Source organism: Grammomys surdaster, unplaced genomic scaffold (genome assembly GCF_004785775.1).
Source record: "Grammomys surdaster isolate TR1022 unplaced genomic scaffold, NIH_TR_1.0 142, whole genome shotgun sequence".
Lineage (NCBI taxonomy): Eukaryota > Metazoa > Chordata > Mammalia > Rodentia > Muridae > Grammomys > Grammomys surdaster.
This window is the reverse complement of record NW_021604600.1, coordinates 4,253,322-4,278,711: the sequence shown is the minus strand read 5'-3', so window position 1 is coordinate 4,278,711 and position 25,390 is coordinate 4,253,322. Positions and strand designations below refer to the sequence as shown.

The following is a 25,390-nucleotide window of genomic DNA, read 5'->3' as shown; positions in this document are numbered from 1 at the left end:
GTAGACCCCCTTAAGAGAACTGGTGCTGGCACTGGACCAAGTTAAGGACAGTGAGAGGTGGGCAGTTGACTGCTTTTCCTGGAAGGCAGAAGCAGCATAATCTGACTGATTCTGAGCCCTGAGAGTTGATCGCTAAGAATGGCCCAGTTATAGAAGGTCTTGGAAGGTCCTCTGCAGAAGCAGCAAGGAGTCCTAATTTCTGAGCCATCTCTTCAGCCACTACGCTAGAATTGGAGAAGTGCACACGCAGTTACCTCATGTCCTCATTTCTCCCTCCTCTTCCTCCTCCCTTCCTCCCTTTCTCCCTTACCCCCCTCTCTTCCTCTCTTCCTCTCTTCCTCTCTTCCTCCCTCTCTCTCTCTCTCTCTCTCTCTCTCTCTCTCTCTCTCTCTCTCTCTCTCTCCCCCCCCCCCCGTGTGTGCGCGTGTGTGTGTGTGTGTGTGTGTGTGTGTGTGTGTGTGTGTGTGTGACAGAATCTTACTAGGTAGCCCAAGCTGGCCTCAAATTTGCAATCCTAATTCAGAAGCAGCTGGGGTTACAGGCATGTGCCACCACACACAGTCCCTGATTTGCACAGTGTGTGTTGTTTCAGGGCTCTGTACACACATCTACTTCCCACAGACTCTAAGCAAGAACAAGTACCACAGTGAGGAAAATTCCAGGGCCATCCATCCATTCCTTTTAGGAAGAAAATGCCAATTGGCTCGTCAGCAGCACCTCTGAAGCTCTACAGTAAACAGACACAGCTTTATTACATTTCCTGGCTCACCCTGAGTTACGCAAAGTATCCCCAAAGGAAGATGGCGCAGCTGATGCACACAATGCAGTTGACATCCAGCAGGGTTTTCACCAAGGGATTTTCCTCCAAGGAAGCTATGACAGGCTCCACTTTGCTTGGGGGCTCCTCTTTGTTCTTTTCCATCCCACAGAGCCACAGGATAGCCTTTACCACCTTCGACTGTTTGGGAGACACACCATCTAGAAAGAGCCCAGCAAAGGAAGGTCACAGGGGAACAGACTCTCCCCAAGAGGAAAAAGAAGACCAACCATGTGTGTCCATGAACTGAGATATAGAACTCATGTTCTCCTGGAAGGTACAGTTGGCCTTCCATATTTGGTGGTTTAACCAAACTTGAATCAAGAGTATTCAGAGAAATACAGACTTTTTCATCATTTCTCCCTAAATAATACAGTGTAACAACTCCGTATGCAGCACTGATATTGGGTGGGGTGTCCTGGATATTCTAGAGCTGAGTTTGAGTATACAGGAGGATGTACATAGGATCTGTGCAAGTACTGTGGCATTTGTGGGTGCACATGTGTGGGCCTGCGTGTGAGCCAGAGGACAACCTTAGGTATCATTCTTCAGGAGTTGTCTTTTTTTTTTTAAGACAGTCTTCTATTGGCCTGGAACTCCCTGAGTAGATCAAGCTGCTAACCAATGGGTCCCAGTGATAGTCTGGCCCTCCCTTCCAAGTGCTAGGATTCTGAACACATGCCACCATGTTCCTACTGCTCTTCCCTGTGGGGATCAGATCCAGGTCTTCATGCTTGCAAGGCAAGCACTTTACTGACAGCTGCCTTCCCAGCCTCTACTTTGCCATTTTATACCAAGGGCTTGAGCATTAATACATTTTGGTACCCCTATGGGTCCTGGGATCACTTTCTCTCAGGCACCGAGGAACAGCTATATCTATTAGTACCTTAAGTCTGGAAGATGTCACTGCCTTCAGATGAAGAGATCAAGGCTTACCCTAACTTTAGCAAAGCCACATAGCTGGTAAGTAGTGGCCACATTGAGCTTAGGACCCAGCACTGTTCCCCTCCGTATCACAGGGCCTTCCAGGAAGATGCAGGACTTTGGCTATTTGGGGGAAATGCTGTTTCTCTGTGTGACACTCGGGCTACACACACAGCAGCTTCCAGAAGTCCAGACAGCTGATCCACCTGAGTCAGGGGAGCCAGTTTGTACATTGGATATGATAGCAGTGGCTTCACTTCCATGAAGAAATATGCTCACTGATAAGGCCTAGGTAACTGTTACCTGGCTAGCCTGCCATTTTGTGCTATTACTAATGTCATAGGGAAACTTTGTCATATGTTGTTATTGCTGTTATTAAGAAACTTTCTCATGCCCAAGTTGACTGCATACTCTGTTATATTCTGTGCTCTTAGAAACCAATCACAACAGAAGTCAGTTAGAACTGCTTTGTGTACTTACCCACAATAAGCTTGGACCCAAACTAACCACCCAGCAGCATTTCCTGCACCTCTGTATGAGCTTTTATGGTATTTGCTTTTGTAAGCTATCCTTTGGATGGACCTCAACATTAGAGAGACACCTGCACCAATATAAGAAACTATTTGGAATAAGACTTCCATTTTGAGTAGGGGTCCAGTAAAGTTTAAGTTCCCAAGACCTCCCTGGGAACTGACATCCTTCTTGGCAGAAAGGGACATGCACGTGAGTAACTGACATCCTGGTAGACAAGTTAGGGCATGAATGTTAGATAAGGCAAGTCCCCTGCCACAGTTGAATACCCCAACCAATGGGATCAGAATAAGTGTACAACAAAGATATGTTCCTAAGGAAATCCCCTATCCCTAAATCCTGATTGGTGGAATAACTTGGCACAGAGCTTAGGCTTAAAAGCCCTGTAAGATCTTTATTCTCAATGTCACAGTTCAACCCTCAAGTCTGGACTATAACCCTGATCAATCAGTCCTGGAGCGGATGCTCAAAAACCTATCCCTGTCTGACTGAGACCAGTGTTCGTATGGTTTGTGAGGCGACTCCTAGACCTCAACACTCACCTAGTTTTTAAAATATATGACCTGGAGTTTCTTACTTTCTAGGCTGAGTGGCTGAGCATGCCCTTGGTTCAGTTCCTAGCACTGGAAGAAGAAGAAAGTCCAAGGGTGGAGGGGAGGGGAATCTTCAGAGTTTCTTACCTTGAGTTGACATAGGTTAGTATCCATGACTTTTATTTAAATGACAACCTGAATCTTTACCCCATGAGATAACTTTGTTATGTAAACATGGAGGCCTTATGTCGCCAGATTTCCCCCATTGTTCATAGACGGAAATATAGACTCTCGTATAAAATCTCCAAGTTTTAAGAGATTAACTCACATTTTATAAAGTGAATCAAACTGAAATCAGTAATTTGAGGATAGCTGTAGTGCGCCAGCCTATAGTGTGGGATTACATAGAGTTTCGGTAGGCTCTGGGTTTGCTGTTAGTGAGTCTCTGAAGAGTCCCCTCTAGTCGGTGGGGAAAGCCAGGCATCAGAGCCAGGGAATGCTGAAATTCCTAACCTTCCCCCTTTCTAGATGGTGATCTGACAGAATCCCTCTGAACACATAATGCTTCTTAAGTTCTACTATAACTGAGACCAGAGGCAACTTACCACTATGGGCTTTGGTCATATTTTCTTGAACTGTCTCTAACTGGATGCTGGTGCTGGTGGCTTCTGTAGTCCCATTCTGAGAAAGGGTTAGAGACAGTGGGTTTTCTGGTGGTGCTGAGTCCTTCTGGACCACAGGCTCATGACGAGTAAACCAAGTCAGGCGGCTGACCTGAGAAGCAGAAGTAACCATGAGACAGGTGGAGGCTGCCATTTTTCCTCATTTTTTCTAACCCTGCACCCAGCTCAGCTTTCATTTTGGACACTGTTCATTGTGTCCTCCAAGGAGCGTCAGTTCTCCCGATTCCTCAGATCCAATGATCATACCCTCTTGCTTGTTCCCCTGTCTTCTGACAGCCCTCCTCTCAGTAGTATCTAACTTTCCTAGCCCTAAGGTACAGCCCTGTGAGGCACAGGTTGGCTCTGTCTTTCTTCTGGTCCAAGGACAAGGCTGTACCTGAGCTGTCAGGAACTGCTAAGAACCAGGAAAGTTTGTGGCTTTACACAATGGTAGTTCTTAAAAAAAAAAAAAAAAAAAAAAAAAAAAAAAAAAAGTTGGGGGCTTGGCCCCAGGAACTCCCTAGCTCTCCATGGATCTGTGAGTTGAACCAGAATTGAAAAATGGAGTCTCATGACATTTCCTGAGTTCTACATCACTATGTCCCTAAAGCCCTATTCCAGACTTTCTGAACATTTCAATTGTCTTGCTTAAGCCTGGAGTCCCTGTTCTGTTCTTTTGATGAGTCTCAGAGGCTAGGCCTGTCAGCCCAAATGTACCATCTCTTTGGAGGGTGTCTCTGTGAACCAGCTCACAGTGAACACAGTGATAAGGGTGGTAGATGACAGAACCATGGAGAAGTAGAGGTAGTGGACATCCTTCACCACAGCTGGGCGGTCATCAGGCTGGTCACACGGAGGCTGCACGTAGACAAAGTCCAGGATCAGCCTGATCAATCCTAGCAGCAAGCCCAAGATCAGGCCTGAGAAGGCACCCTGCAAACCAAAGGAGAGCCATCTTATGGATGCCAAGGTCACCAAAAGTTCAAGAAGCCATCTTAAGAGCTTGTCTTTCTTGTGATGTTCACTGTATTGCAAAGGTGTGGAATTATGAACCTATCCAAGTTCTCCAAATACTGTCAGCCTTTGGTATCCTGAAGGATCAATTCCAGGACCCATAGATAACAAGCTTCTCAGATGCTCAAATCCTGCGTATAGAATGGCATAGTGTTTGAACATGGCCCATGTGTATCCACTTACGTACATTAAATCATCTTTAGGTTTTGTATAACACTCAGCGCGATGTGAATATCATGTAAATAGCTTCTGTACCATATCATTTATATAACATCAGAAAAATGTCTGTACTTGCTCAATAGAGACACAGATCTTTTTCTTGCAAATATTTTTTTTATCCTGCTGTTAATTGAATTAGATTGAACCCACAGGTGCAGATGCCCAGCTATAAGGAACTGATTACATATGCACACTCATTCCCTTCTAATTTGGTTTCCCTGTCAATATCAAGAGTGTGTCACAAAGCCGAGTGTGGTGGTGAACACATGTAAACCCCACACTGAGATGTGGGCAGGAAGATTGTGGGTTTGAGGCCAACCTGAGCATGATGGTTACCTTTGTCTGCTTGACATAACTTAGGATCACCTGGGAAGGGAGGCTTAGTGAGGGACTGTCTAGACCAGGTTTGTCTGTGGCCCTGTCCGAGGGAGGATTCTTAATGTAGGAAGGCTTAGCCTGAAAGGGCAGCACCATTCCCTGGTCGGGGACTCTGAGATATATTAAAGCAGGGGAGCTTGCTGGACACAGCATGTAGGCATCATTCTCTCTACTTTTGACTGGATGTGATATGTCCACCTACGTCATCCTTGCCTTAATGGCACCAGAATAATGGACTGTGACCTGGAAATGCAAGCTCAGTTCTCCCCTAAGTTTTTTGCCAGCATATTGTAACACAGAAACAGAACTGTGTCACATAGTAAGGCCCTGACGCCCAAAAACAAACACAGGAGACACTTCTGAGAATACCCATCAAGTCTTTTCTCAGCCTGGTGGGACCCTTCCTGTGGCTTCCCACACTGGATTCACTCTCCCTGGTGACAAGGCTAGCCCACACAGGTCTCTGCCAGACCACTCCCTTCCATTTCTCCCAGTGCTTATGGACAGTACCCAGGTGTTGTGCTGCCAGTCCAGAATTACCTTTTCATTGGTACGTTTCCAGAAACATCCCATAATAAAGACCATGGCCACAGGCGGCTGCAGATAAGAGCTGATGGACTGAATGTAGATGAAAAGTTGACCTCCCTGACTGGCCTGCACAACGGGGATCCAGAGGATGGAGATCAACACCAGTGCTAACACAAATATCCTGTGAGGAGAGAGGGGAACACTCCTGTCTTCCCTGAACACCCACTTTCCCCCCTTTATTATGCAGCTTCGCCGAGCTGTAAGATCTGTAAGGCAGGAGACCTGTCTCCTCCCACCCTCAAGAGTACAATGCAGTATCCTTTCCTGAATTTGCAGAGTACCGTCAACACTGAGCACAGACATCATGCCGAAATAGCCCCTCACCTGTTTACAGTTAATTCCTGCTGCTGCTGAGTAACTGTGGGTGGACATGCTCTCTCCCTCCAGGTTCGTTTTCCCTGGAGCTCCTACAAATGCCCTCTGCTATTCAGAGTTTGGCCTTCAGCTGCTGCCTCAGCTATGTAATGGTCTCTGAGGTCCATCTAGGGGGTAACACTCATCCGTATTTCATACTCCTCTCCTTTTCAGAAATAGGGACAATACACCCAGGCTGACCTGAATGTGTAATCCTTCTGCATCAGCCTCCCAAGGGCTGGGATTACAAGTATGTGCTAACTTCTTAGGATGTTTCATTGATTTAAAAAAAAATGGGGCTAAAGAGATGGCTCAGTGGTTAAAAGTACAAGCTGTTCTTCCAGAGGGCCTGGGTTCAAGTCACAGCTCCCACATGGCAGCTCACAACTGTCTGTAACTACAGTTCCAGGGGATCCAGTGCCCTATTCTGGCCTTCAAGGGTACAAGGCACACACATGATGTACAAACATACATGCAGGCAAAACACTCATGCACACTAAATAAATTAATCTTTAAAAAATTAATTTTGAAGGGGGGCATTCAGGGTGCATGGCCCTCATGTGGAGGTCAGAAAATTTATAGGAATTGGCTCTCTTCTTCCACCATGGGGTGCCTGGGTATCAAACTCAGGTCATCAATCTTGGTAGTAAGAATCTTTACTTGTTGAACTATCTTACCAGACTATTTCACCACATCTTGTGATTGAAAAGTGTGTGCCATGAACACCCCATTCTCTCCCTTTGTCATTCACCAGCTGATGACAACAGAATCACCCCTGCCCCTTTGCTACTGTAAACTACTTGAATAAACATCTTAATACGAGTCTCTGGACATATGCTCTCATATCTAAGAATACAAACTTTTAAGTGATGTGGTAAGTTTATGCTTAATGTTATAAGAAACCGAAGTGTTGTTTTTAAATAGAAACATTCATAATCCCGTAAGTACTGCATAGGAATCCTATCTTCCTGCATCAGCTTCCTGAGCACTGGGGTGATGGGCATGTATCATTATGCCTGGCTGTTACTGGCATTTAAGTAGGACAAGTGGTGTCTTGTGTAGTAAATGATACTGAGCGTCCTGTTGCGGGCACTTAGCCGTCTCTCATCTTCCTTGGTGAAATGCCTAGTCACCTGTTTTGGTGGTTGTTCATACTATGTTCTAAGACTGCTTCATATTTTCTAGATTACAAGTTCTTAAGCATGTAATGTGGCTTGCAAATATTTTCTCCAGTCTGTGGCTAAACTTTATATCTCTTTAATGGTGTCTTTTCAAGTGATCAAGTCCAGTGCATCTGGCTTTTCTTTAATGAGTTAGCATTTGGGGTCAAGTCTAAGGACTCTTTCCCTGAACTACAGCTGGGACAGCCTTCAGCATGCATCTCGTAAGTGGCAGGGCTTTAGTGAGCAGCAGCTTATCTGTGTCTATTTTATGTCACATTGTCACAATGCTCATTTCTGTTCTCCTACTGGATTTCAGGACTTCCAAGAGTCTTGGAGTAGAAATTATCCCTCACCCAGCTTCAGAACACCCCATTGCCTTACCCAGATACCTCCTACTATCCCCCCAGGTCCCAATACAGATTGATACTTCAACTCTGAGTGTCTAGATCTCCTGATTCCCAGTCAGAACACTCATCAGGGCTTTAACTGTCTGTCTGACTTCTCCACTTCTAGCATTATGCCAGCAGATCCAAATCTTTTCATGCTATGTTCTGGTACTGCAGGATTGTTTTAAAATATTGGACCATTATATTACTGTTCTAATACCAGAACACAACTGGTGTTCACAGGACATCTCTTGAATAAGTTACTAACTCTTACCGAGGTCCTACTCCTCAGCTGCAGCAGCTGAGGCCAAGGCAGCTTGGGTGCTCTGACTTTACCAGTTCATGAGCTTAGTCCCTTCTTTGCTAGGTGTTTCGGACTTTTTGGTGGCCAGAGTCCTACCCTATAAAGCCTTACCTGCCCACAATCATGAGCTCCCTTTCAGACGCCCGTGGCCGGATGTGGTTCCACAGGTCCATGGTGAAGATGGTACTGGCACTGTTAAAGATGGAGGTGAGGGAGGACATGAGAGCCGCCACCATCACAGCCATCATGAGCCCACGGAGTCCTGGGGGGCAGAAGGGAGGTCTATAGGCCTTGGGCTTTCTGATGGCAGCTTCTGTCTTCACTTGTGACCCTATTACCCCAAGCCCAAAGCTAGCTGAACCTGATGGCTCAACTCTGGGGAGGTAGACCTTCTATTGGCATAGTCAGACAAAACTTTGTGGTCCTGACAGATTCTGGCCTTTGGGATGCCCATAGCTCTCCATCTCAGCCATACCTCATATCAGCACCCAGACAGTAGCCTTCTTTCTGGGTGGTCCAGGGGACGTAGGGGTGAGGGGACATTACCTGTGGGCAAAAGTTCCAGCACAAGTTTGGGATATGCGATGTCTGAACAGCCAGAGGGGTTGCTACAGACCCGCTGGCAGATGTCGGGATGCGCACAGGCTACTTGATCTATGGAGGAAATGCAAGCCCACAGTGAGACAGACGGGTCCTGAACCCGGGCCCGGCTACAGTATGCCAGAACCTGGCCAGCCCTAGAAGGGTCTATGAGCTTATACCCAAGAAAACTGAACAAGAGCCTCAACTCCAAGCTGTGGCCATTGCCCCTTCAGCTTTCTGAGCTCCTGCTGCCAACTCACAGAACTGGGGTGATGACATACTACTTCATAACATTAGCATGACCATTGTCTGCAAAAGCAACTCTGTTTCATAAGATTAACACAAGGCTGGCAAGATGGTGCTGACCGTGCCGGGAACCTGTTTGATCCCTGGTTCCCTGTGGTGGAAGGAGAGAACTAAAGCTCATGTTGCCTCTGACCTCCACACTGATGTCATGACACGTGCACACATACACAAAAACACACTTACCCCACCCCAGCCCCTACATATACACAGTTCATAAGTAGATGAAGGGCCAGCAAGCCTTAGGACCTTTGTTTAAATCGCAAGGTGCCACATTATAGAAGGAGAGAACAGACTCCTGCAGGTTGTCCTCTGACCTCACACAGGTGACGTGGCACACTTGGATGCATATGTGCACACACACACACACACACACACACACACACACATACACACACACACACACACACACACAAACAAAAATAATGATTAAAAATATAGGTCAATGGAAAAACAGGGCATACCAATTTAATGCACATTAAAAATTTAGCACCCAAGTATGATCATACAGAACACAGAACACATTACTACTGTCACTGGATGTCAAATAGAACTGTAACACCTAATAGCCAGTCATAGGAAGAATCCTACCTCAGACTTCGTCTCCTCGGTTGTCAGGGTGGGAGACAGCTATTCATATCTACAGTGAAGTCCTTTTGTGTTGCTTTTCTAAAAAAATACTTAACTTTTTTTCTTCTCGGGTGTTGGGTCTAGGTCTCAGGGCTTTGCACACACTGGGCACACAGTCTACTACTGAGGTGAACCCCAGCCCTGTCAGTGCTTTTCAACTCCCTTTCCTGCCTCCCTCAGATGCTCATAGCCTTCAGTTACTGCTGCTCATTTTAGATTCAAGCTCTCCATGAGTTTCAAACCCTAAATATCTTTTCTCTTTTCTTATCTTCTAAAAAAACAAACAAACAAACAAACAACAACTTTATTTTTAGCTGTGTGGTGGTGGCATATGCCTTTAATCCCAGCACTCAAGAGGCAGAGGAAACAGGCAGATCTCTCAAGTTCAGGGCCATCCTGGTCTACAAAGCAAATTCCAGTGATTTCCAGGACAGCCAAAGCTACACAGAGAAACCATGTCTTGAAAAATCAAACCAACCAACCAACCAAACAACAACAACAAAAACCTTTATCTTTAACTTCTATGTCCATGTCTATGTCTGTAAATGGGCTTGTGCACATGATTACAAGAGCCCAGAAAAAGGCAATGGGTCCCCTGGAACTGGAGTTGCCTAGCCTGGGTGCTGGGAACTGAACTCAGGTCCTCTGGAAGTATACTCTGAGCCATCTTTCCAGCCCCACTGTTTTGCTTTTTTTTTTTTTTTTTCAATTCTTTCCTCTCCTGAGAAATTCTCTGATTTCTCCAGTGTAAAATTGCCTACCCATCCTGGTTCTCTAGTTTGTCTCAGTACTGCACCTCTGCTGTGGCTAGGGTATGGTTTGAGTTCATGTGTTGGGAGTTTGGGTCCTCAGTGTGGCAGTATCTGGAGGCCCTTTAAGAGGTGGAGTTTAGTAGGAAGTCCTTAGATCATTGGGGATGTGTCCCTCAGAAGGGGTTAAGACTGGGCAGGGGAGATGCCTCAGGCAGTAAGATGCTTGCTGAGCAAGCATGAGAACCTGAGTTCAGCTCCCAGAATCTATGTGAAAAGCTGGGCACAATGGCACACACTGATGCCAGCCCAGGAGTGAGGGATGGGAAGGCAGATAGGAAGATCCCTGGAGTTCATTGGCTAGCCATCTTAGTCAGATCAGTGAGCTCCAGGTTCACTGAGAGACCCTGTCTGTAATAAAAATAAGATAGACAGAAATTGAGGAAGACATGCAATATCAACTTTCGATCTCCACATGTACCTGCACACGTATGTATTGTGTGTGCACACATATACACAAAACCATATACACCCATAGGTCATATACATGCAAACCCCACCCCTCATAAAAATCAAGGACTAACGGCTTTTGAGGAAACCAGCAGAGAGGAAAACACTCAACAGCCTCACTGCTGGGGCACAGAAGCCTCCCACAGCTGAAGTTCCAACCTGTGTGCTTCATTCTGCCTTGGGAAGTTCCCTTCTCTATGCAGATGGAGAAGGAGGAGGGTAAAAATACAACCTTCAAGCACAGGCCAGGCGCTGGGAGCAAAGCTTACAAAGCATGCTCAGTGGAAAGCAAAGTGTTCTTCCTACAGTGTGTTCAGGCCAGGAAAGTGGCCTGCAGGTAAAGTTTGCTGCACAGGCCTGGGGACTGAGCTTGGGTGCCTGGCACCCATGTAAAGCTGAGAGCAGTGCAGGTCTGTAAAGCAAGTGCTGAGGAGATGGAGTCAGGCAGCGCTCAGCGCCCCCTAATCCAGCTGAGTCAGTTAGCTCCAGGGTCAGAAAGACCATTTCAAAAAGTGAGGTGGAATGACAGAGATCAACCATTCACACACACACACACATACACACAGAGAGAGAGAGAGAAAGAGAGAGAGAGAGAGAGAGAGAGAGAGAGAGAGAGAGAGAGAGAGAGAGAGAGAAGGGAGAAGGGAGAAAAAGAGAGAGAACAGACAGATGGGGGATGGAGGAAGGAGGAGGGAGGGGGAAGGAGGGGAAGAGAGGGAGAGAAGAGAGACAGAGACAGAGAACATACAGAGAGGGGAGGAGGGAGGGAGGGAGAGGTGTGAGAGAGAGGGAGAGGACGAGAGAGATAAAATGTTCACATTGATGGAATTAATTGGTTCAACTAAGTTTCAAATGACCCCAGCAGACCTGTGATAGCACACCATTTGATAACATTTACTTACCTGTTAATTAATAACAATTTATATATATAGCACATCTGCTTGACAGAGACATCATCCCCACTCATCTTAGAGATGAGAAAAAGGAAAGGGAGGTTAAATGATGTGACCGAGGCCACGTAGCTCCTGAGAGGGAGAGCTGAGGCTCAAGCACAGACAGTCAGCACAGCCCTTAACCATCAGGGCCTGTCTGTGCACAGGGACCTGCCCTCAGCAGGCGCACAGTGAGTGTGTCTCTTTAAACCACGCTCATTGTTCTCTCTCGGGCTTTACTGGACAGCTGTGTACTTTTCCATGGGGTCACCAAGAAGCCAAGATCTCAGATCTTGCACTCCCCCCACCCAGGTAGCTTTTGCCCTCTATGTGGGGGCATGACTTGGGATCCCCATCTGGGCTGAAGAGGCGCGCTCTCAGAATTCAGCACCATGGATGGCGTCCTTCCCTCCAGCTCCCTCTTAATTCTTAAAGATTCCAAATGATTTAGATGTAACTGGACTGGCTAATGAATGGTTGTTCATCCTGTCCTTTCTTTGCCTCTGTATAACATCTGTAGGGGTGGTGGGCGGGGGGAGCACACTCTCCACTTTATGGCTTCCTTTGAGTTAGTAACAGCCTTGGTGCTGTTCAAGGAAAAACAGGTTTGCTATGTGCAGATCACCAGCTGCTGACACCACAGCACCACAGAGGTTCCTGGCCACATCATCCTATTAAGTACTATTTCTCCCTATGTATAAACCTCTTGACTGCATTGTAAAAAAAATCTAGCCAAAATGGTGGTGCACACCTGTAATCCCAGCACTTGAGAGGCAGATGTGGGACCATCATGAGTTCAAGGCCAGCCTAGGCCATATAAGATTCTGTCTCAAAAAGAAAACTTTATGGTGTGTGTGTGGTGGTGGTGGTGGTGGTGGTGGTGGTGTGTGTGTGTGTGTGTCTTCCTGTAGAGTTATGTCCCCTGATATTTGTTGTCACAGGAGGGGCTCCATCAGGCCAAAGTTACCAGAACACTGACCTCAAACCCTAAAGCACAAGGACATGACTTGTCTTGGGGTATAAGCATGTGGAACCATGTGACCTTAGAGTAGTTTGTGGTGTGAAGAATGCAGCAGAGGACTCCCACAGCATCCACACCAGTCGGTCTTGTCTGCTGAGTCAGCACTGGGAAGCAGTGTGAAGTCAGTAGATAGATCACTTCCCAAAGCCTGAGACTTGCAGACAGACCAAAGACCTCTGCTCCCAACAGCTTCCTCACCTGGAAAGAGGACTCTGCTGACCATACCAGGGAACACCATTAGGAAAAGAGGAAGCACTTTCAGGTATGCAGCCATCAGGGAGCCACCTTTGGCATGGGACAGGTTCTTGGCAGCCAGACTCCGCTGAACAATCACCTGGAACACAGAGAAGGTGGTTGGAAGCTGAAGACGGTGTGCTCACCAGTCACGTGTAGCTCCTCAGCAGGAGGAGCGGACCTGAGATCTGGGTTCTTGTTTAGGAGAAAGCATCTTTATTTCCTGGTCTGACTGGGGTGGCCATGAGTCCTTCATTGTCCGCTTCCTATTACATCCAGAGTTAAGACTTTGTCAGCTACAATTCACTTCATAATTAACCCACCTCTTCCGCTATCATAGTTAGTTTAGGTAAAAGAATGTACTGAAGACAGTCCAGTTAAATCTGTCAGTCAAACAACTTCATATATACATATATATATAAATATATATATGAATATATTGTATATTATATAAAATATGTATATACACATATATATATGTGTATGTGAATATAAATATATGTATACTCATATTGAATACACACACACACACACACACACACACATATATATATCCAAAGGAGGGGCTGGAGAGATAGCTTAGCAGTTAAGAGCACCAGCTGCCCTTGCAGAGGATCCATTGTCAGTTTCCAGCACCCAAATAATGGCTCACAAGCACCTGTTACTCAGTCCCGGAGGATCTGAAGCCCTCTCCTCACTTACAGGCGCCGGTATCCACGCGGTACACTGACATGCATCCTGGCCAACATTCATAGACATACAGTAAAAATAAACAAATGCTTAGGAAAGCAAAGGGACAATGTACTATACCAGGGGATAGCCCCAGGGCATTGCTAACTGTGGAGGGAACATGACTTGACAGGCTGCACCCTGGACATCTCATAGGTAGGGTTCTTAGAGGATGATGTCACCTCAATGACATCATCTCAGAGGAACTGTTCACTTTCGAGGTGGAGTTACACAGCCTAGGTTCAAGCCTGTCTCCTCGCCACCTGCCTGTGTGAATCTGGGCACCCAGTGTCGCCTTTCTTTGCCTTAGTATTCTTACCGACCAAATGGACAGCTTTGAAATTAGGTAGAAGTATTTCAAGCAGTCAGGATAGCATCTAACACATAGTAATCTCTCATAGACAATAATTGCCATAATTTGCATGAAAGGATTTTTTCTTCCTGTTCTTCTTTTGCAGTTTTTGGCTTTTTAAAAAATATATATATATCCTTTTGTATTAAAATAACTATTTTTCTTACTAACTGGAGCTCTCACTCAGCACCCTGAATAAGAAGAACGTGCAGGGTGGGGTCTATCCCCCTCTGGACCATTCCCCTAGGCTACGCTAGACTTTACAGTACAATGTGCACAGTTAGGGTAAGAGCGAGGCTGCCTTGAGGCCCATTTCTCTGAAGAAGCTATGAGACCGAACTCCACCAGACAGCCACCAGAGGTGTCACAGTGTCAAGGATGGTGCTAAATGGAAAATGTTTGCTAATGCTATGACTGCAGAAATAGTGACAGAAACTGAGCCAGGGGACAAGTGTTGGGACCCAAAGGATTCATCCACTCAGAGCTCAAAAGCCCTGGTCATGACTGGGACAAGATCAGTCTGTGGCTTTTCAATTCTGAAACTGATAGAAATTGTAGCGATTGAGTGGTTCCTTTTATTTTTCATTGTGTGTGCTCTCGGATTTCTTTTGTCTCACCATACTTTTTAAAAGTACCACCCTTAACCTCTCAAGGGACAAATCTGTCATCTCTATGTTCCCAGGCAATGGCAGAGTAGTTTCATATTGGCTCCAGATTTTTAAGTGCCAGGAGTGTCTGGGCTGCTTATTGAACGAATGACATGCACTTCAAATCTTGAAATAAAATTTATCGTCTTCTTATCTTCTTATAATGGAGCTTATGACTGGTTCTTCCCAGACATAGAGCAGTGTTACGCCGCCACCGCCACCACCACCACCCCCCACTGTGACCAGCAGCTCCAGATCCACCATTAGCATTTGTAAGAGTAAGAAGCAAAGCAACTGGTAAAGGAGAGGATGGAAGAAATGGAGGAGATGGGGAAAGAGAGGACAGCATATAGCAAAATCACATGGCAGATGTCAGCCACCCCAAGGCACCGAGAAGGCCTTCAGCCAGCTCCCATACCTGATCTGTACACCAGTACCAGAGAGATGGAATGGACATTCCAAACAGGATCCCAGGCCAGGGTAGGTCAGAGGTCAATGGATCTCGGAATATGTGGAAGGCATCTTCTCGGGGTAGCCCACAGCTGCTGTTCTCACTCCGGTTACTAGCCAGGGCTAAGAAGTACTGGTCCTTCAGGCCTTCCATCCCACCAACAGCTGCAAAACCTAGGGAGCAGAGGAAGCCTAAGATTGCCAGGACCACATGGAGTATGTAGCAACGTAGAGACAGATGCTGTTCTAGTTAGAGCAGAGCTTCTGAGGAACGGTGTCCCCTTAAGGGTTCTTAGTCTGTCCTTTTCCTCTCATCTCTTCATACCTGCTGTAAATTGCGTCTCAGAATAGTTAACACAGAGAGACTTGGGTGTGTGGGTGTATGGGTGCATTCATGTGCACATTCTGTAGTGGGATGTCAGGGTTAGGTCAGAGGGCAACTTGGGGAGTCAGTGTTCTCCAGCCACTGTGTGAATTCCAGGGATCAAGCTCAGGTCAGAAGGCCTGACAGCAAGTGCCTTTATCCACGGAGTCACCTCACTGCCTACTGTCTCTGGATGCGCAGTATAAAGCATGGGGGATTGTGTAAAAAAAAGTAGGAAGCAATCCATCAAATAATAGGTCTCTGATGTTAAATAATAAAATAATAGATCTTAGAATGGTTTAGTTACGGAACTGTGAACATACACACAAAGGCCTGAGTTTGGATCCCCAGCACCCACATAAGAACCAAGCACCATAGTGATCATCTGTAACCACACCACACCATCTGGATAGCAAAGGAAGAGGGGTGGATCCCAAGGGCCTGCTGCTCACCTTGTCTAGCTAATGGGTGAGCTCCAGGTTCAGTGGGAGATCCCTGTCTCAAACAATAAGGTAGAAAGAGATGGAGGAAGACACCTGACATCAACTCCTGCCCTCCACATGTGTTCTCATGAGCAAGCACATCTACAGACATGTGTACAAACACCACACACACAGATACACACATATACACACATACATACATACATACACACACACACACAATCAGCAACAACGCTAATTCAATTAAAAGAAACTTGGGATATCTTTTGATATCAAAGTTATAGGCCCTACTAATATCACTGCAGTTTGTTACCTACCTTTAAAATTGGGAACTGTTGAGAGGCCCACCTGCCATAATGGCCCCGCAGCTTGGGCTGAATGAAGACGCCAGAGACCTTTCTGCCTTGTGGCCCGCCTGCAGGGGGAGCCACTATGATGTACAAGTATGTGATGGACAGTTGGGAGAGGAAAAGATGCTGAATAGTTTGAACATTATGAAGAAAGGTGGAAATGGAATCGGAGGGTAGTGAGGAACAGCCTGGTGTGAGTAGCCTCTGCTGCCACCTAAAACCATGTTTGTGTCCCTGGCCATGCAGCAGCAGGGGTCTGTGCCAATGTCTGTGACCCATGTTACCACCAAAGGCCATGTAGATACCCTGGTCTAGGCTACTGCCTGGGACCATGTTGATGTTCAAGGGCTATGCAGAGCTGGCCCCGTTCCTCACCAGCTGTGGCACTTGGGAGAGCGGGCCCCATACCTTACCTGGGCAGCATAGTAGAACTGGTTCTAGTGGCAGGACAGGGACAGGTGAGCTGCCCAAGTGTGTGAGTGCAGAAGAGCTGGCCCCACCCCTTGTCCGGAGAGATGGCTCAGCAGTTAAGAGCACTTGCTGGAGTTGCTTACGAGGAATGGGGTTCAATACCCAGCATCCACATAGAAGCTCACAACCATCTGTAACTCTGGTCCCAAGGGATCCAACACCCTCTTCTGGCCTCAACACACAGGCATGCATGCACGCACCCCCCAACCCATACATACACATACACACACACACACACACACACACACACGCACAAGCACACGCACACGCACACGCACACACGCACGCACACACGCACGCACACGCACACGCACGCACGCACACGCACGCACACGCACGCACACGTCACACAGGCATACATGCAGACAAAATATCTGAGCACATAAAAGAAATTAAAAAGATTTTGAGAAGCAAGTAAACCTGAACAGACAAACCACAGCAGATAGTACAGTTGAGTATAGAATTGGATTAGGAGTGGGATCAAGCTTCCTAAGCTCACGAATCATTTGGTGATTATTGAAGTACGGACCATGGGCCAGAGGGAAGGCCAGGGTCTGGGATTCTGTCTGATTGAAGTGCAGACCCTGACTTAACAGATCAGACTTGGGGCTGGGATTCCTTTTATGAGGTCCAGGGTGGGCCGGGCAGTGGTGGCGCACGCCTTTAATCCCAGCACTTGGGAGGCAGAGGCAGGCAGATCTCTGAGTTAGAGAGTTCGAGGCTAGCCTGGTCTACAGAGTGAGTTCCAGGACAGCCAGGGCTACACACAGAGAAACCCTGTCTCGAAAAAACAAACAAAAAAAACAAAAAAACAAAAAAAAAATGAGGTCCAGGGTGACACTGAGGTTGCTGGCCATGGACCACACTCTGGTAGCATCAGTGTAGGAGCTATCAGGGTACCAAATAAAATTCCACTTAGATAAGAGATAATGGCTTCTAAATTTTAGTCTTGATCTACTCAACCTCTTCCAGGTCATTTTTCCAGGTCACTAAGCAGCCAATCACACCAGTATCTGTAAATAATAATATCATCTCTTTGATTTCAATAGATGTATCTTATATTTTATATGGCAGCAAGTAATAAAAATAGCCTTTTCCTATTTCTACTAGGACAGTTCATAGTATCAAATATTCTGGTTTCTTCTTTAGAAGTTGGACTATTAAGGTTTTCTGTTTTTTCTTGACTCAAAATTAATAAGTGACAGTCTATGTATGAGCAAGGAATGGTGGCTGCCTCTCGACCTGGCTATCTCCTGTTATCTGGCTAACTCTTGCTGTAACGACATAAACTTCTGTCCCACAAGGCCCTCCCCACAATGACAGACTGGAATCTCTGAAACTGTGAGCCAACACAAATCTTTCCTGTTTCTAAGTTGTTCGCGTCAGTAATTCCATTACAGCCATGGAAAACCTAACACAGCCATAAAAAAAAAAAACAAAACAAACAAAGAACAAAAACCCAGACTCCATCACAACACAGGTAATGCCCAAGGCATTTGAAGCTGGAGGATTGGAAAAGAGCTATCACTAAAAAAAAGAAAAAAGAAAAAAAAACTAAACTCGCCTCAGCCCCTAACCAGATTGGCCCCTCATTAACAACCTGGCCAAAGAGCTAAGCTCATATCCAAATACGAATTCAATCGACTCAACATCAAAGGAAATAATGGGGTGCCCAAGAAAGAAAGAAAAATGACCTACCGTTTGAAACAAAGTGATAAAGGCAAACTGAGAGGTGACCCAGATGTTGCAACTGTCAGACAGGAAATGAAAAATAACCATGATTAATAGGTTATATAGGTTATGATTAATAGGCTGCAGTGCGACTGTGGGCGATATTCATGACTAGAGGGACAATCTCAGCAGAGATACACAAGGAAGGCCTAAATGGGACTGGGGTGTAGTTTGGTGGCAGAGTGTATGCTTAGCGAGCATAAGGAGATTGGTTTGCTTTCCAGTAATGGAAAAATGAAAGAGAAGGATGAAAGAGAGGGGGGAGAGAGGGAAAGAGAAGAAAAGATGAAAGGATATAATGGAGATGACACAGAGGTGACAAATCCATCTTCTATCAGCAGACCACACAGTCAAAGAAGACATCAGCAAGCCGGAAAACATGCGAATAGAAATGACTCATGCTGAAATAGAAAGAAGAGGCCATGAGAAGGTGTGACATGGGGAGTCTGCTGAGACTTGGAACTAACCGGGTGCGGTGGTGTACACCTTTAATCCCAGCAGGGACCCTAACCCTGAAAGGCAGAGATGGAGGCCAGCATGGTCCACAGAGCGGAGGAGGTAAAGGAGGCAGAGAAAGAAAAGGAGGAGGAGAAGAGAAAGAAGAGGAAGAAGAGGAAGAGGAAGAGGAGAAAAGGAGGAAGAGGAGATGGAGGAAGAAGAGAAGAGAAAGAAGAGAAGGAGGAGGAGGTAAGAGAAGAGGTAAGAAATCAAAATGTGCCATTAAATCACAGTTCCCCAAATCTCAAGAGTCTCAATGAGGATAAACACAACCCCCATTTACATATCACATTAGAAATGCTGCAACTGAAGGGTAAGAGAACCAGGCACAGTGGCTTAGAAGTTCAGCAATGGCCTCAGCCACACAGTGAGAAAAAAAACAAAAGGTTCTAAAAGTTAAACAATAAAAAAAATGATGCTGAAACCTTCAGGTCAGCCAAAGAGAGGTCTCGGTACATGGAGAAGTAGAAATGAGAACAGCAGACCTCCCTGCTGTGGTGCAGAAGGCAGGAGAGACTGCTAACACACTGGGAAATCAAGTCAAAACCAAGATTATTATTATATACAGTAAAGGCAGCTTTCAAAAGTGATCAACAACAGGGCTGTTTTCAGACACAAACATTTACTACGACAGGGAGAGAAAATAGAAATGAAGAATTTTATTTTTCTTCACTGGGGTGCAGGGCAGTCTGACTAAAAGCTAGCACGTGATTTTTGTTGTTTGAATCATGAAACAAATGTCTGACTCTGTGGTTCTTTCTTTGAAATCTCATTTGAAAGTTGAAAGTGGCATATGTCCAAAACACAGTCCGTGCCCTGCGCTGTGCTAAAAGCCAAATCCTTCCTGTGCCTTTGGTACCCATACAAAGGCTTCTCCACAAACATAATCAGTTTCACGGCCAGAGGCAAGATGGCTTAGGTTTGATGTTTGAAGCTGTTCGCCTAGACTTGAGTCCTTGTGTCTGGTTTGTTTTCTAACATTCTGTCTCTTTATGTTTCCCTGGCTGACCGTGAGCCCCTAGCCTCCAGCTGTCTTCAGTCTCTCAGGTGCCTGCACTGTGTGTGTGCATCACCACACCTGGCCAGCCGCCATCTTACTCATTAGCCTTGTTTGGCAGCCATTGCCTGGAGTTTTGCGATCTAAACAACTAACAGGCCAGGGAGAAGGCTCAGTAGCTAAGGCACTTGCCATACAAGTGTGAAGACCAAAGATTGGAGGCTGAAACCCATGGACGAACTAGTTGTACTCGACAAGCCACCTATAATGTCAGCGTGTAGTGGGTAGAGATTGAATCGCCATAGCAAGCTGACTAGCTATACTAGAATTGGTGGGTCTACGTGGAGACTTGAAGACACAAGACACCCAAGATCAACCTTAGACCTCCACATGCAAGTATACACACCCCACATGTGTGTCCCCACACAAGCAAATATGCATACATACATGCATCCACCACACACAGAGAATAACGAAGATCTCTGATGACTCTGTCCCCAGTTGTACATGGAAGTACGTCTGAATGCCATGTGCTTTGACATGTTGTATGTCACAGTGACACTGGACTGGGTGCAGAGAACATGAAAACACTGTTCTTCTGTCCCACTCTTCTGTGTCCAAATGTTAAAAGGTCAGAAACTGTCAAAGTTTGATGGTTCCCTTTCTTTATTTATGTAATCATCTATCCATACCAGTATCAGAAAAAAAAATAGTCAATTTATTCTCTATCTACTACAAAGTGGTCAGCTCTGAAATCATATACACACAAGCAACAAAACAAGACTTAGCAGGTTGTACTTGTGTCCTCCTCTATGAGTAACAACAGTACTCAGAGAAAGAGAGACCATCAATTTGAGGGGGAGTGAGGGGAGCCATAAAGGAAAAGTTGGAGGGAGGAAAGGGAGAGGAGAAGGTGACTTATATAAGTATATTTTAATTTAAAATATTTTTAAAAAAGAAAATAGCAAAATCCAGAGTTGGGGATATGGCTTGCAGGTGCCTATGTGAGAGCTGCATAGCTCGAGAAGCTTGGGGGAGGGGCAGACAAGTGATTCCAGAGTTGACCAGCCCAGCCAGTGTAGGCAAACCAGTGAGCTCCGGGCTCAAAACGTTAAGGTGGAGGAGAGTAACTGAAGAAGAAACCTGATGCTGCACACGCACATACAAACATACAGGTCATATCCCACCTCCTCTTTCCCTCCCCCTCTCTGTCTCACACACGCACCGTTATAGGAAGGAGCAGGTCATAACTAACTATGCTTCCTGATCTCTGGGTTTGCTTATCACAGGGATGAAAACAGCTCCCCACTTACTGTAGCCCATCAGAATGAACGCTCCTATAAGCATGATACCAGTCTGCAGCGCATCTGTGTAGATAACAGCAGCCAGACCTCCTGGAGGGAAGAGCACAGGTTAGAGGCAGGCACTCCCACAGGAGGATTACTCTGAGTTAGAGGGGACCAAGGTGGAGATCCCACAGATTTCTTAGGATTGAGGAGCCTCCCAGATGGCTGCCTCAGCTGGTCCCCCTGTGCTGTGAACATTGCTACAGCTTCAGCTCCCTTCAGCCCCCTCCAACCCCCTCCAGCCCCCTCCAGCCCCCTCCAGCCCCCTCCAGCCCCCTTTAGCCCCCTTCAGCTCCCAGCAAAGGGAACTGAAGCTGTTTTCTCTACTGTGACTTTCAGTGATCCAAAGAACAGGGTGGACATGCTTGCATGGGACTCCACACCTTCCCTCTAGGAACCCTGGGACTGTGTTGCCCTGAGAACAGCTGCTTTAAAAGGGCACTCTGTTACCACACACCGGGAATCTGAGACTGTGGAAGGTGGAGGCAGGAGAGTACAGTGGTTGCTCATGACCAGGCTAGGAAACATAAGACTGTGTTCCAAAACAAGGTGACAGGAAGGAACTCAGAGGTAGAGCACTTAGCGAACCTTGGGTTCAGTCCTCGGCCCCACTTAACTCAATGGAGGGGAAGCTGCTCCCCACAGCCCGAGCTAACCACCCACCACGTGAGGTAGGCCATCTGTTTCAGCCAGCCATTCCAGCTGACACTGAAGTATAGTTCTACAAAGCCATGTGAGACCATCGAATCATCCATCCAGGCTGCCCATGCACTTATGGGATTGACAGGCCATTGTTTAAACCCCCACAAGGCATGTGGGCCCTTGTTACATGGCACGTGGGTACTTGTTACACAGCAGTTCCTCACTCACACAGGAGCTTGCACTACAGGCCTAATTCTGAACATTTCCCTTTCTTATTAAAAAAAATAGCTTAGCATACTAGATATTAAGTTTCACTATGGAATATTCAAACTTAATCCTTAATTCTCCCTCTCTTCCATCCCCACATCACCCTGGACCCCATTTACCACAGCCTTGTTCTGCTTACATATCACCTGCGTCCTGCTGCCCTCTACCTCTCTTCAGGAACACCTACGTCATTTGTGAAAATTATTTTCAAGAGTTGTACTTTATTTTTAAATATTTTGTTACATCTACCTGTGCGTGTGCACACACATGCCATGGCTCATGTATGGAGGTCAGAAGACAGCTTGAAGGACTCAGTTATCTTCTTCCACCATGTGGGTTCTAGGGATTGGGCTCATGCTGACAGATTTGGTGGCAAACACCTTTACCCCCTGAGCCACCTCTCAGGCCCAACACCTTTATTTTTAAGGTTGGAAAAAGAATGTGAGTTCTAGCTATTCCAAACACCACCTGGGCTTAACACCATCACAGTGGCCTAAGAGGATGCTCATTAAATTTGCCCTCTCAGAAAAATCTTTGTGGTGTTCACAAGTCCATAAACATGTAGACAGAGCAATGGCTCCGGCCTCCTCTGGGTGTCTCCCTCTGTTAGGGGAAAGGAACACTGACCTGATACCTGATACAGACATATTTACCAGAAGGCAAATTGCTGTGCAATTAAGAAAAAACATGTCGAAGAGTGTGGCGTCCTTAACATACCCTTCCTGAGCAGCAGTAATGGAGCCCTCTCCCAAGTAATGGACAACTGGCCTTACAATCCCACCCAAGCTCTCTGCTGTTCTCTCAAGTGAGACAGAAGTCACGAGAGCTCACAGTTTAGTGCTCTGAGTCCACCTTCTTTCTATACCACACTTTGGTACCCACTGAGCCCTTCTTTTTTCCATACGGAAGCATACCATTCTATTCAATTGGTCACTGAATATCCAGTGGCACCAGGCTCTGTGTGTCCAAGAGGCATGTTTCTGCCCTCACAGAACCTCCAGCCAAACAGAGGAGACAGATTCCTCCATTCGAGGAACTCAAAGATGAACGGGCAGTGACAAAGATGAAATGAACATGACAATTAGCTCACTCCCCTTCAGCTCTGAGCACATAGCTTACAATAGTCTTCTGCATTAGGGGCTTCTGTGTATACTGAGTTGTGTCCCCTCCCTCTCTGATTAGAGCCACCAGTGGGTAGTGTTCTGTGACGCTTGGAGCAAGGTTTTGTTTTGTTTTTTTTTCCCCTCCAGAGCGCTGGTCCCTTCCCTGCTTCCTAGCTGGCTCCTCAGAGCTGCTGCAGTCATATTCTGAGGTAAGCCTTCAAATAGCACCCCCTGAAGTTCAGTGGATATGGGCACATTGTCCTTGCCACTGATGCCCTGGCTATTCTGTGGATGGGGGATGTGTGTTCTCATCCCACAGGCTCTACAGTTGTCTTCCCCTCTGCTTGGAACTCTCCACACTTCTCAAGTCATTTAAATTTGGTTGAGAGATGACCTTTGAGAGTCCTTGACTGAGAGTCCTACATGTTTAAAGAGCCTTCTCCTTTAAAAGAGCTTCCCCAGCTCCTTAGTCGCCCTTGATAGCATTCATCAAGGGTAATAATATATTCCGACATTGACAATTGATTTCTTTGTTCATGATTTGTTTCCTCATAACCACTAGAAGTTGTGTGTGTGTGTGTGTGTGTGTGTGTGTGTGTGTGTGTGTGTGTAAAAGTTTTGGGTTATGTTGTTAATTTGGTTTCAGTAGTTTTCTTATGGTATGGGGAGGTGTTCTGGAAAGACAAGATCTCTCTGTGTAACTCAGGCTGGCCTTGAACTCCTGCCCCAAGCCCCCCAAGTTCTGGGATTATAGGCCTGAGCCAACACAGCTAGCTTTATGGTAGAGACTTTTGTTTCATGGGTCTATTTCCATACCCAGTTTTCTATGGCAAATGACACATGGATGATCAACACATGTGAGTCTGTGTAGGTGCACATACGTTTGTGGAATGAATTACATCGAGAGGAGGCAGACAAGAGAGAAGCCAGAGAAGTCAAAAAACAGCTACTTGAAAGCCTCCTATTGCCAGTTACTACTAGAACACAGAACACAAATTTAAGAGGAAAAAGACAGAGCTGTCTAAACTCAGGTTCTCAAACCAGCTTCACATTGCCCAACTTTGTATCATACATGTGGATTCACATGCTTGGTACTTAGTAGTCTCTCAACTAGTCCTTCTGGAATGCTTAAGTAGGAAAGTATTGTGTAGCTGTAGGAGATTTGTTTGTTTACTGAAACAGGGTCTTACTACATAACCCAGTCTGGCTTCAAACTCAGGATCCTCCTGCCGAAGCCTCCTGGGTGTTGGGATGATGGACATGATCCCACCTGCCTTATCTGGCTTTTTTGTGGTGCATTTAAATAATCCATTTTCTTATTGAATAACCTTCTTTCCTTTGGATAATGATTTTTAAAATGTGATTGTTCAGGACAGTGGAGTGAGAGTGAGATTTAATGAGTAAATGCCCTTAGCACACTGTGACTGATATGTCACAGAAGGTGTGTCAGGATAAAGTGAGTGGCCCACAGCCCTGCCTTCCAACTCTCTAAGTATTGCCCATGCCCCATGATACCTGCAACAGTATACAGAGCTGTGATTGCCAGCAGCCCTATTATGGCCAGGTACAGATCCAGGTGCAAGGACTGCTGAATGAAGATGGCCCCTGCATACATGTCCACCTGTAGGATGGGAAGTTGAAGAGTGAATGGATGGGTAGATGGACCAGGGAGTGGGTGGATGGGGTAGATGGATGGGTGGATGAGGAGCGTGTGGAGGAGGGAGTGGATAGATAGATAGATAGATAGATAGATAGATAGATAGATAGATAGGCCAGAGAGTGAGTCGAAGAGGGACTGAATGGGTGAATGGGAGAGGAAGTGAATAGGTGGATTCATGAAAGAGTGGATGGATGGATGGATGGATGGATGGATGGATGGATGGATGGAGGATGGATGAATGTATGTATGTATGTATGGATGGATGGATGGATGGATGACAGAGTGGGCAGATGGATGGATAGATGGAGTGAATGGATGGATAGATAGATGGATGGAGTGGATAGATGAATGGACAGATGGATGGACTGATGAAGGAGCGGGTGTATGGATAGAAGGATGGATGGACAGACTGATAGATGGATAGATAGATGGCTGGATAGGTGATGATGGAGGGATGGAGGATGGATGGATGGATGACAGTGTGGGTGAATGGATGGATGGATGGA

The 25,390-nt window shown here is 46.2% G+C and overlaps 1 protein-coding gene across 4 annotated transcripts in view; it reads right to left on the bottom strand.

The window, feature by feature from the left end:
* Positions 1-728: 728 nt before the first annotated feature.
* Slc5a11 (solute carrier family 5 member 11) overlaps positions 729-25,390 on the bottom strand; it is a 61,199-nt gene continuing 36,537 nt past the window's right edge. For 2 of the 4 annotated variants that reach the window (XM_028764227.1, XM_028764228.1), the window contains 10 exons: positions 24,740-24,845; positions 21,180-21,260; positions 14,981-15,186; positions 12,799-12,934; positions 8,420-8,527; positions 7,985-8,135; positions 5,619-5,787; positions 4,185-4,400; positions 3,411-3,579; positions 776-978 (listed from right to left, as the gene is read on the bottom strand). In XM_028764227.1, coding sequence (XP_028620060.1) covers positions 776-978; positions 3,411-3,579; positions 4,185-4,400; positions 5,619-5,787; positions 7,985-8,135; positions 8,420-8,527; positions 12,799-12,934; positions 14,981-15,186; positions 21,180-21,260; positions 24,740-24,845 — 1,545 coding nt within the window. Of the gene's footprint in view, positions 979-3,410; positions 3,580-4,184; positions 4,401-5,618; positions 5,788-7,984; positions 8,136-8,419; positions 8,528-12,798; positions 12,935-14,980; positions 15,187-21,179; positions 21,261-24,739; positions 24,846-25,390 lie in introns of all 4 variants that reach the window. The other 2 variants (XM_028764224.1, XM_028764226.1) reach the window with 2 other exon arrangements.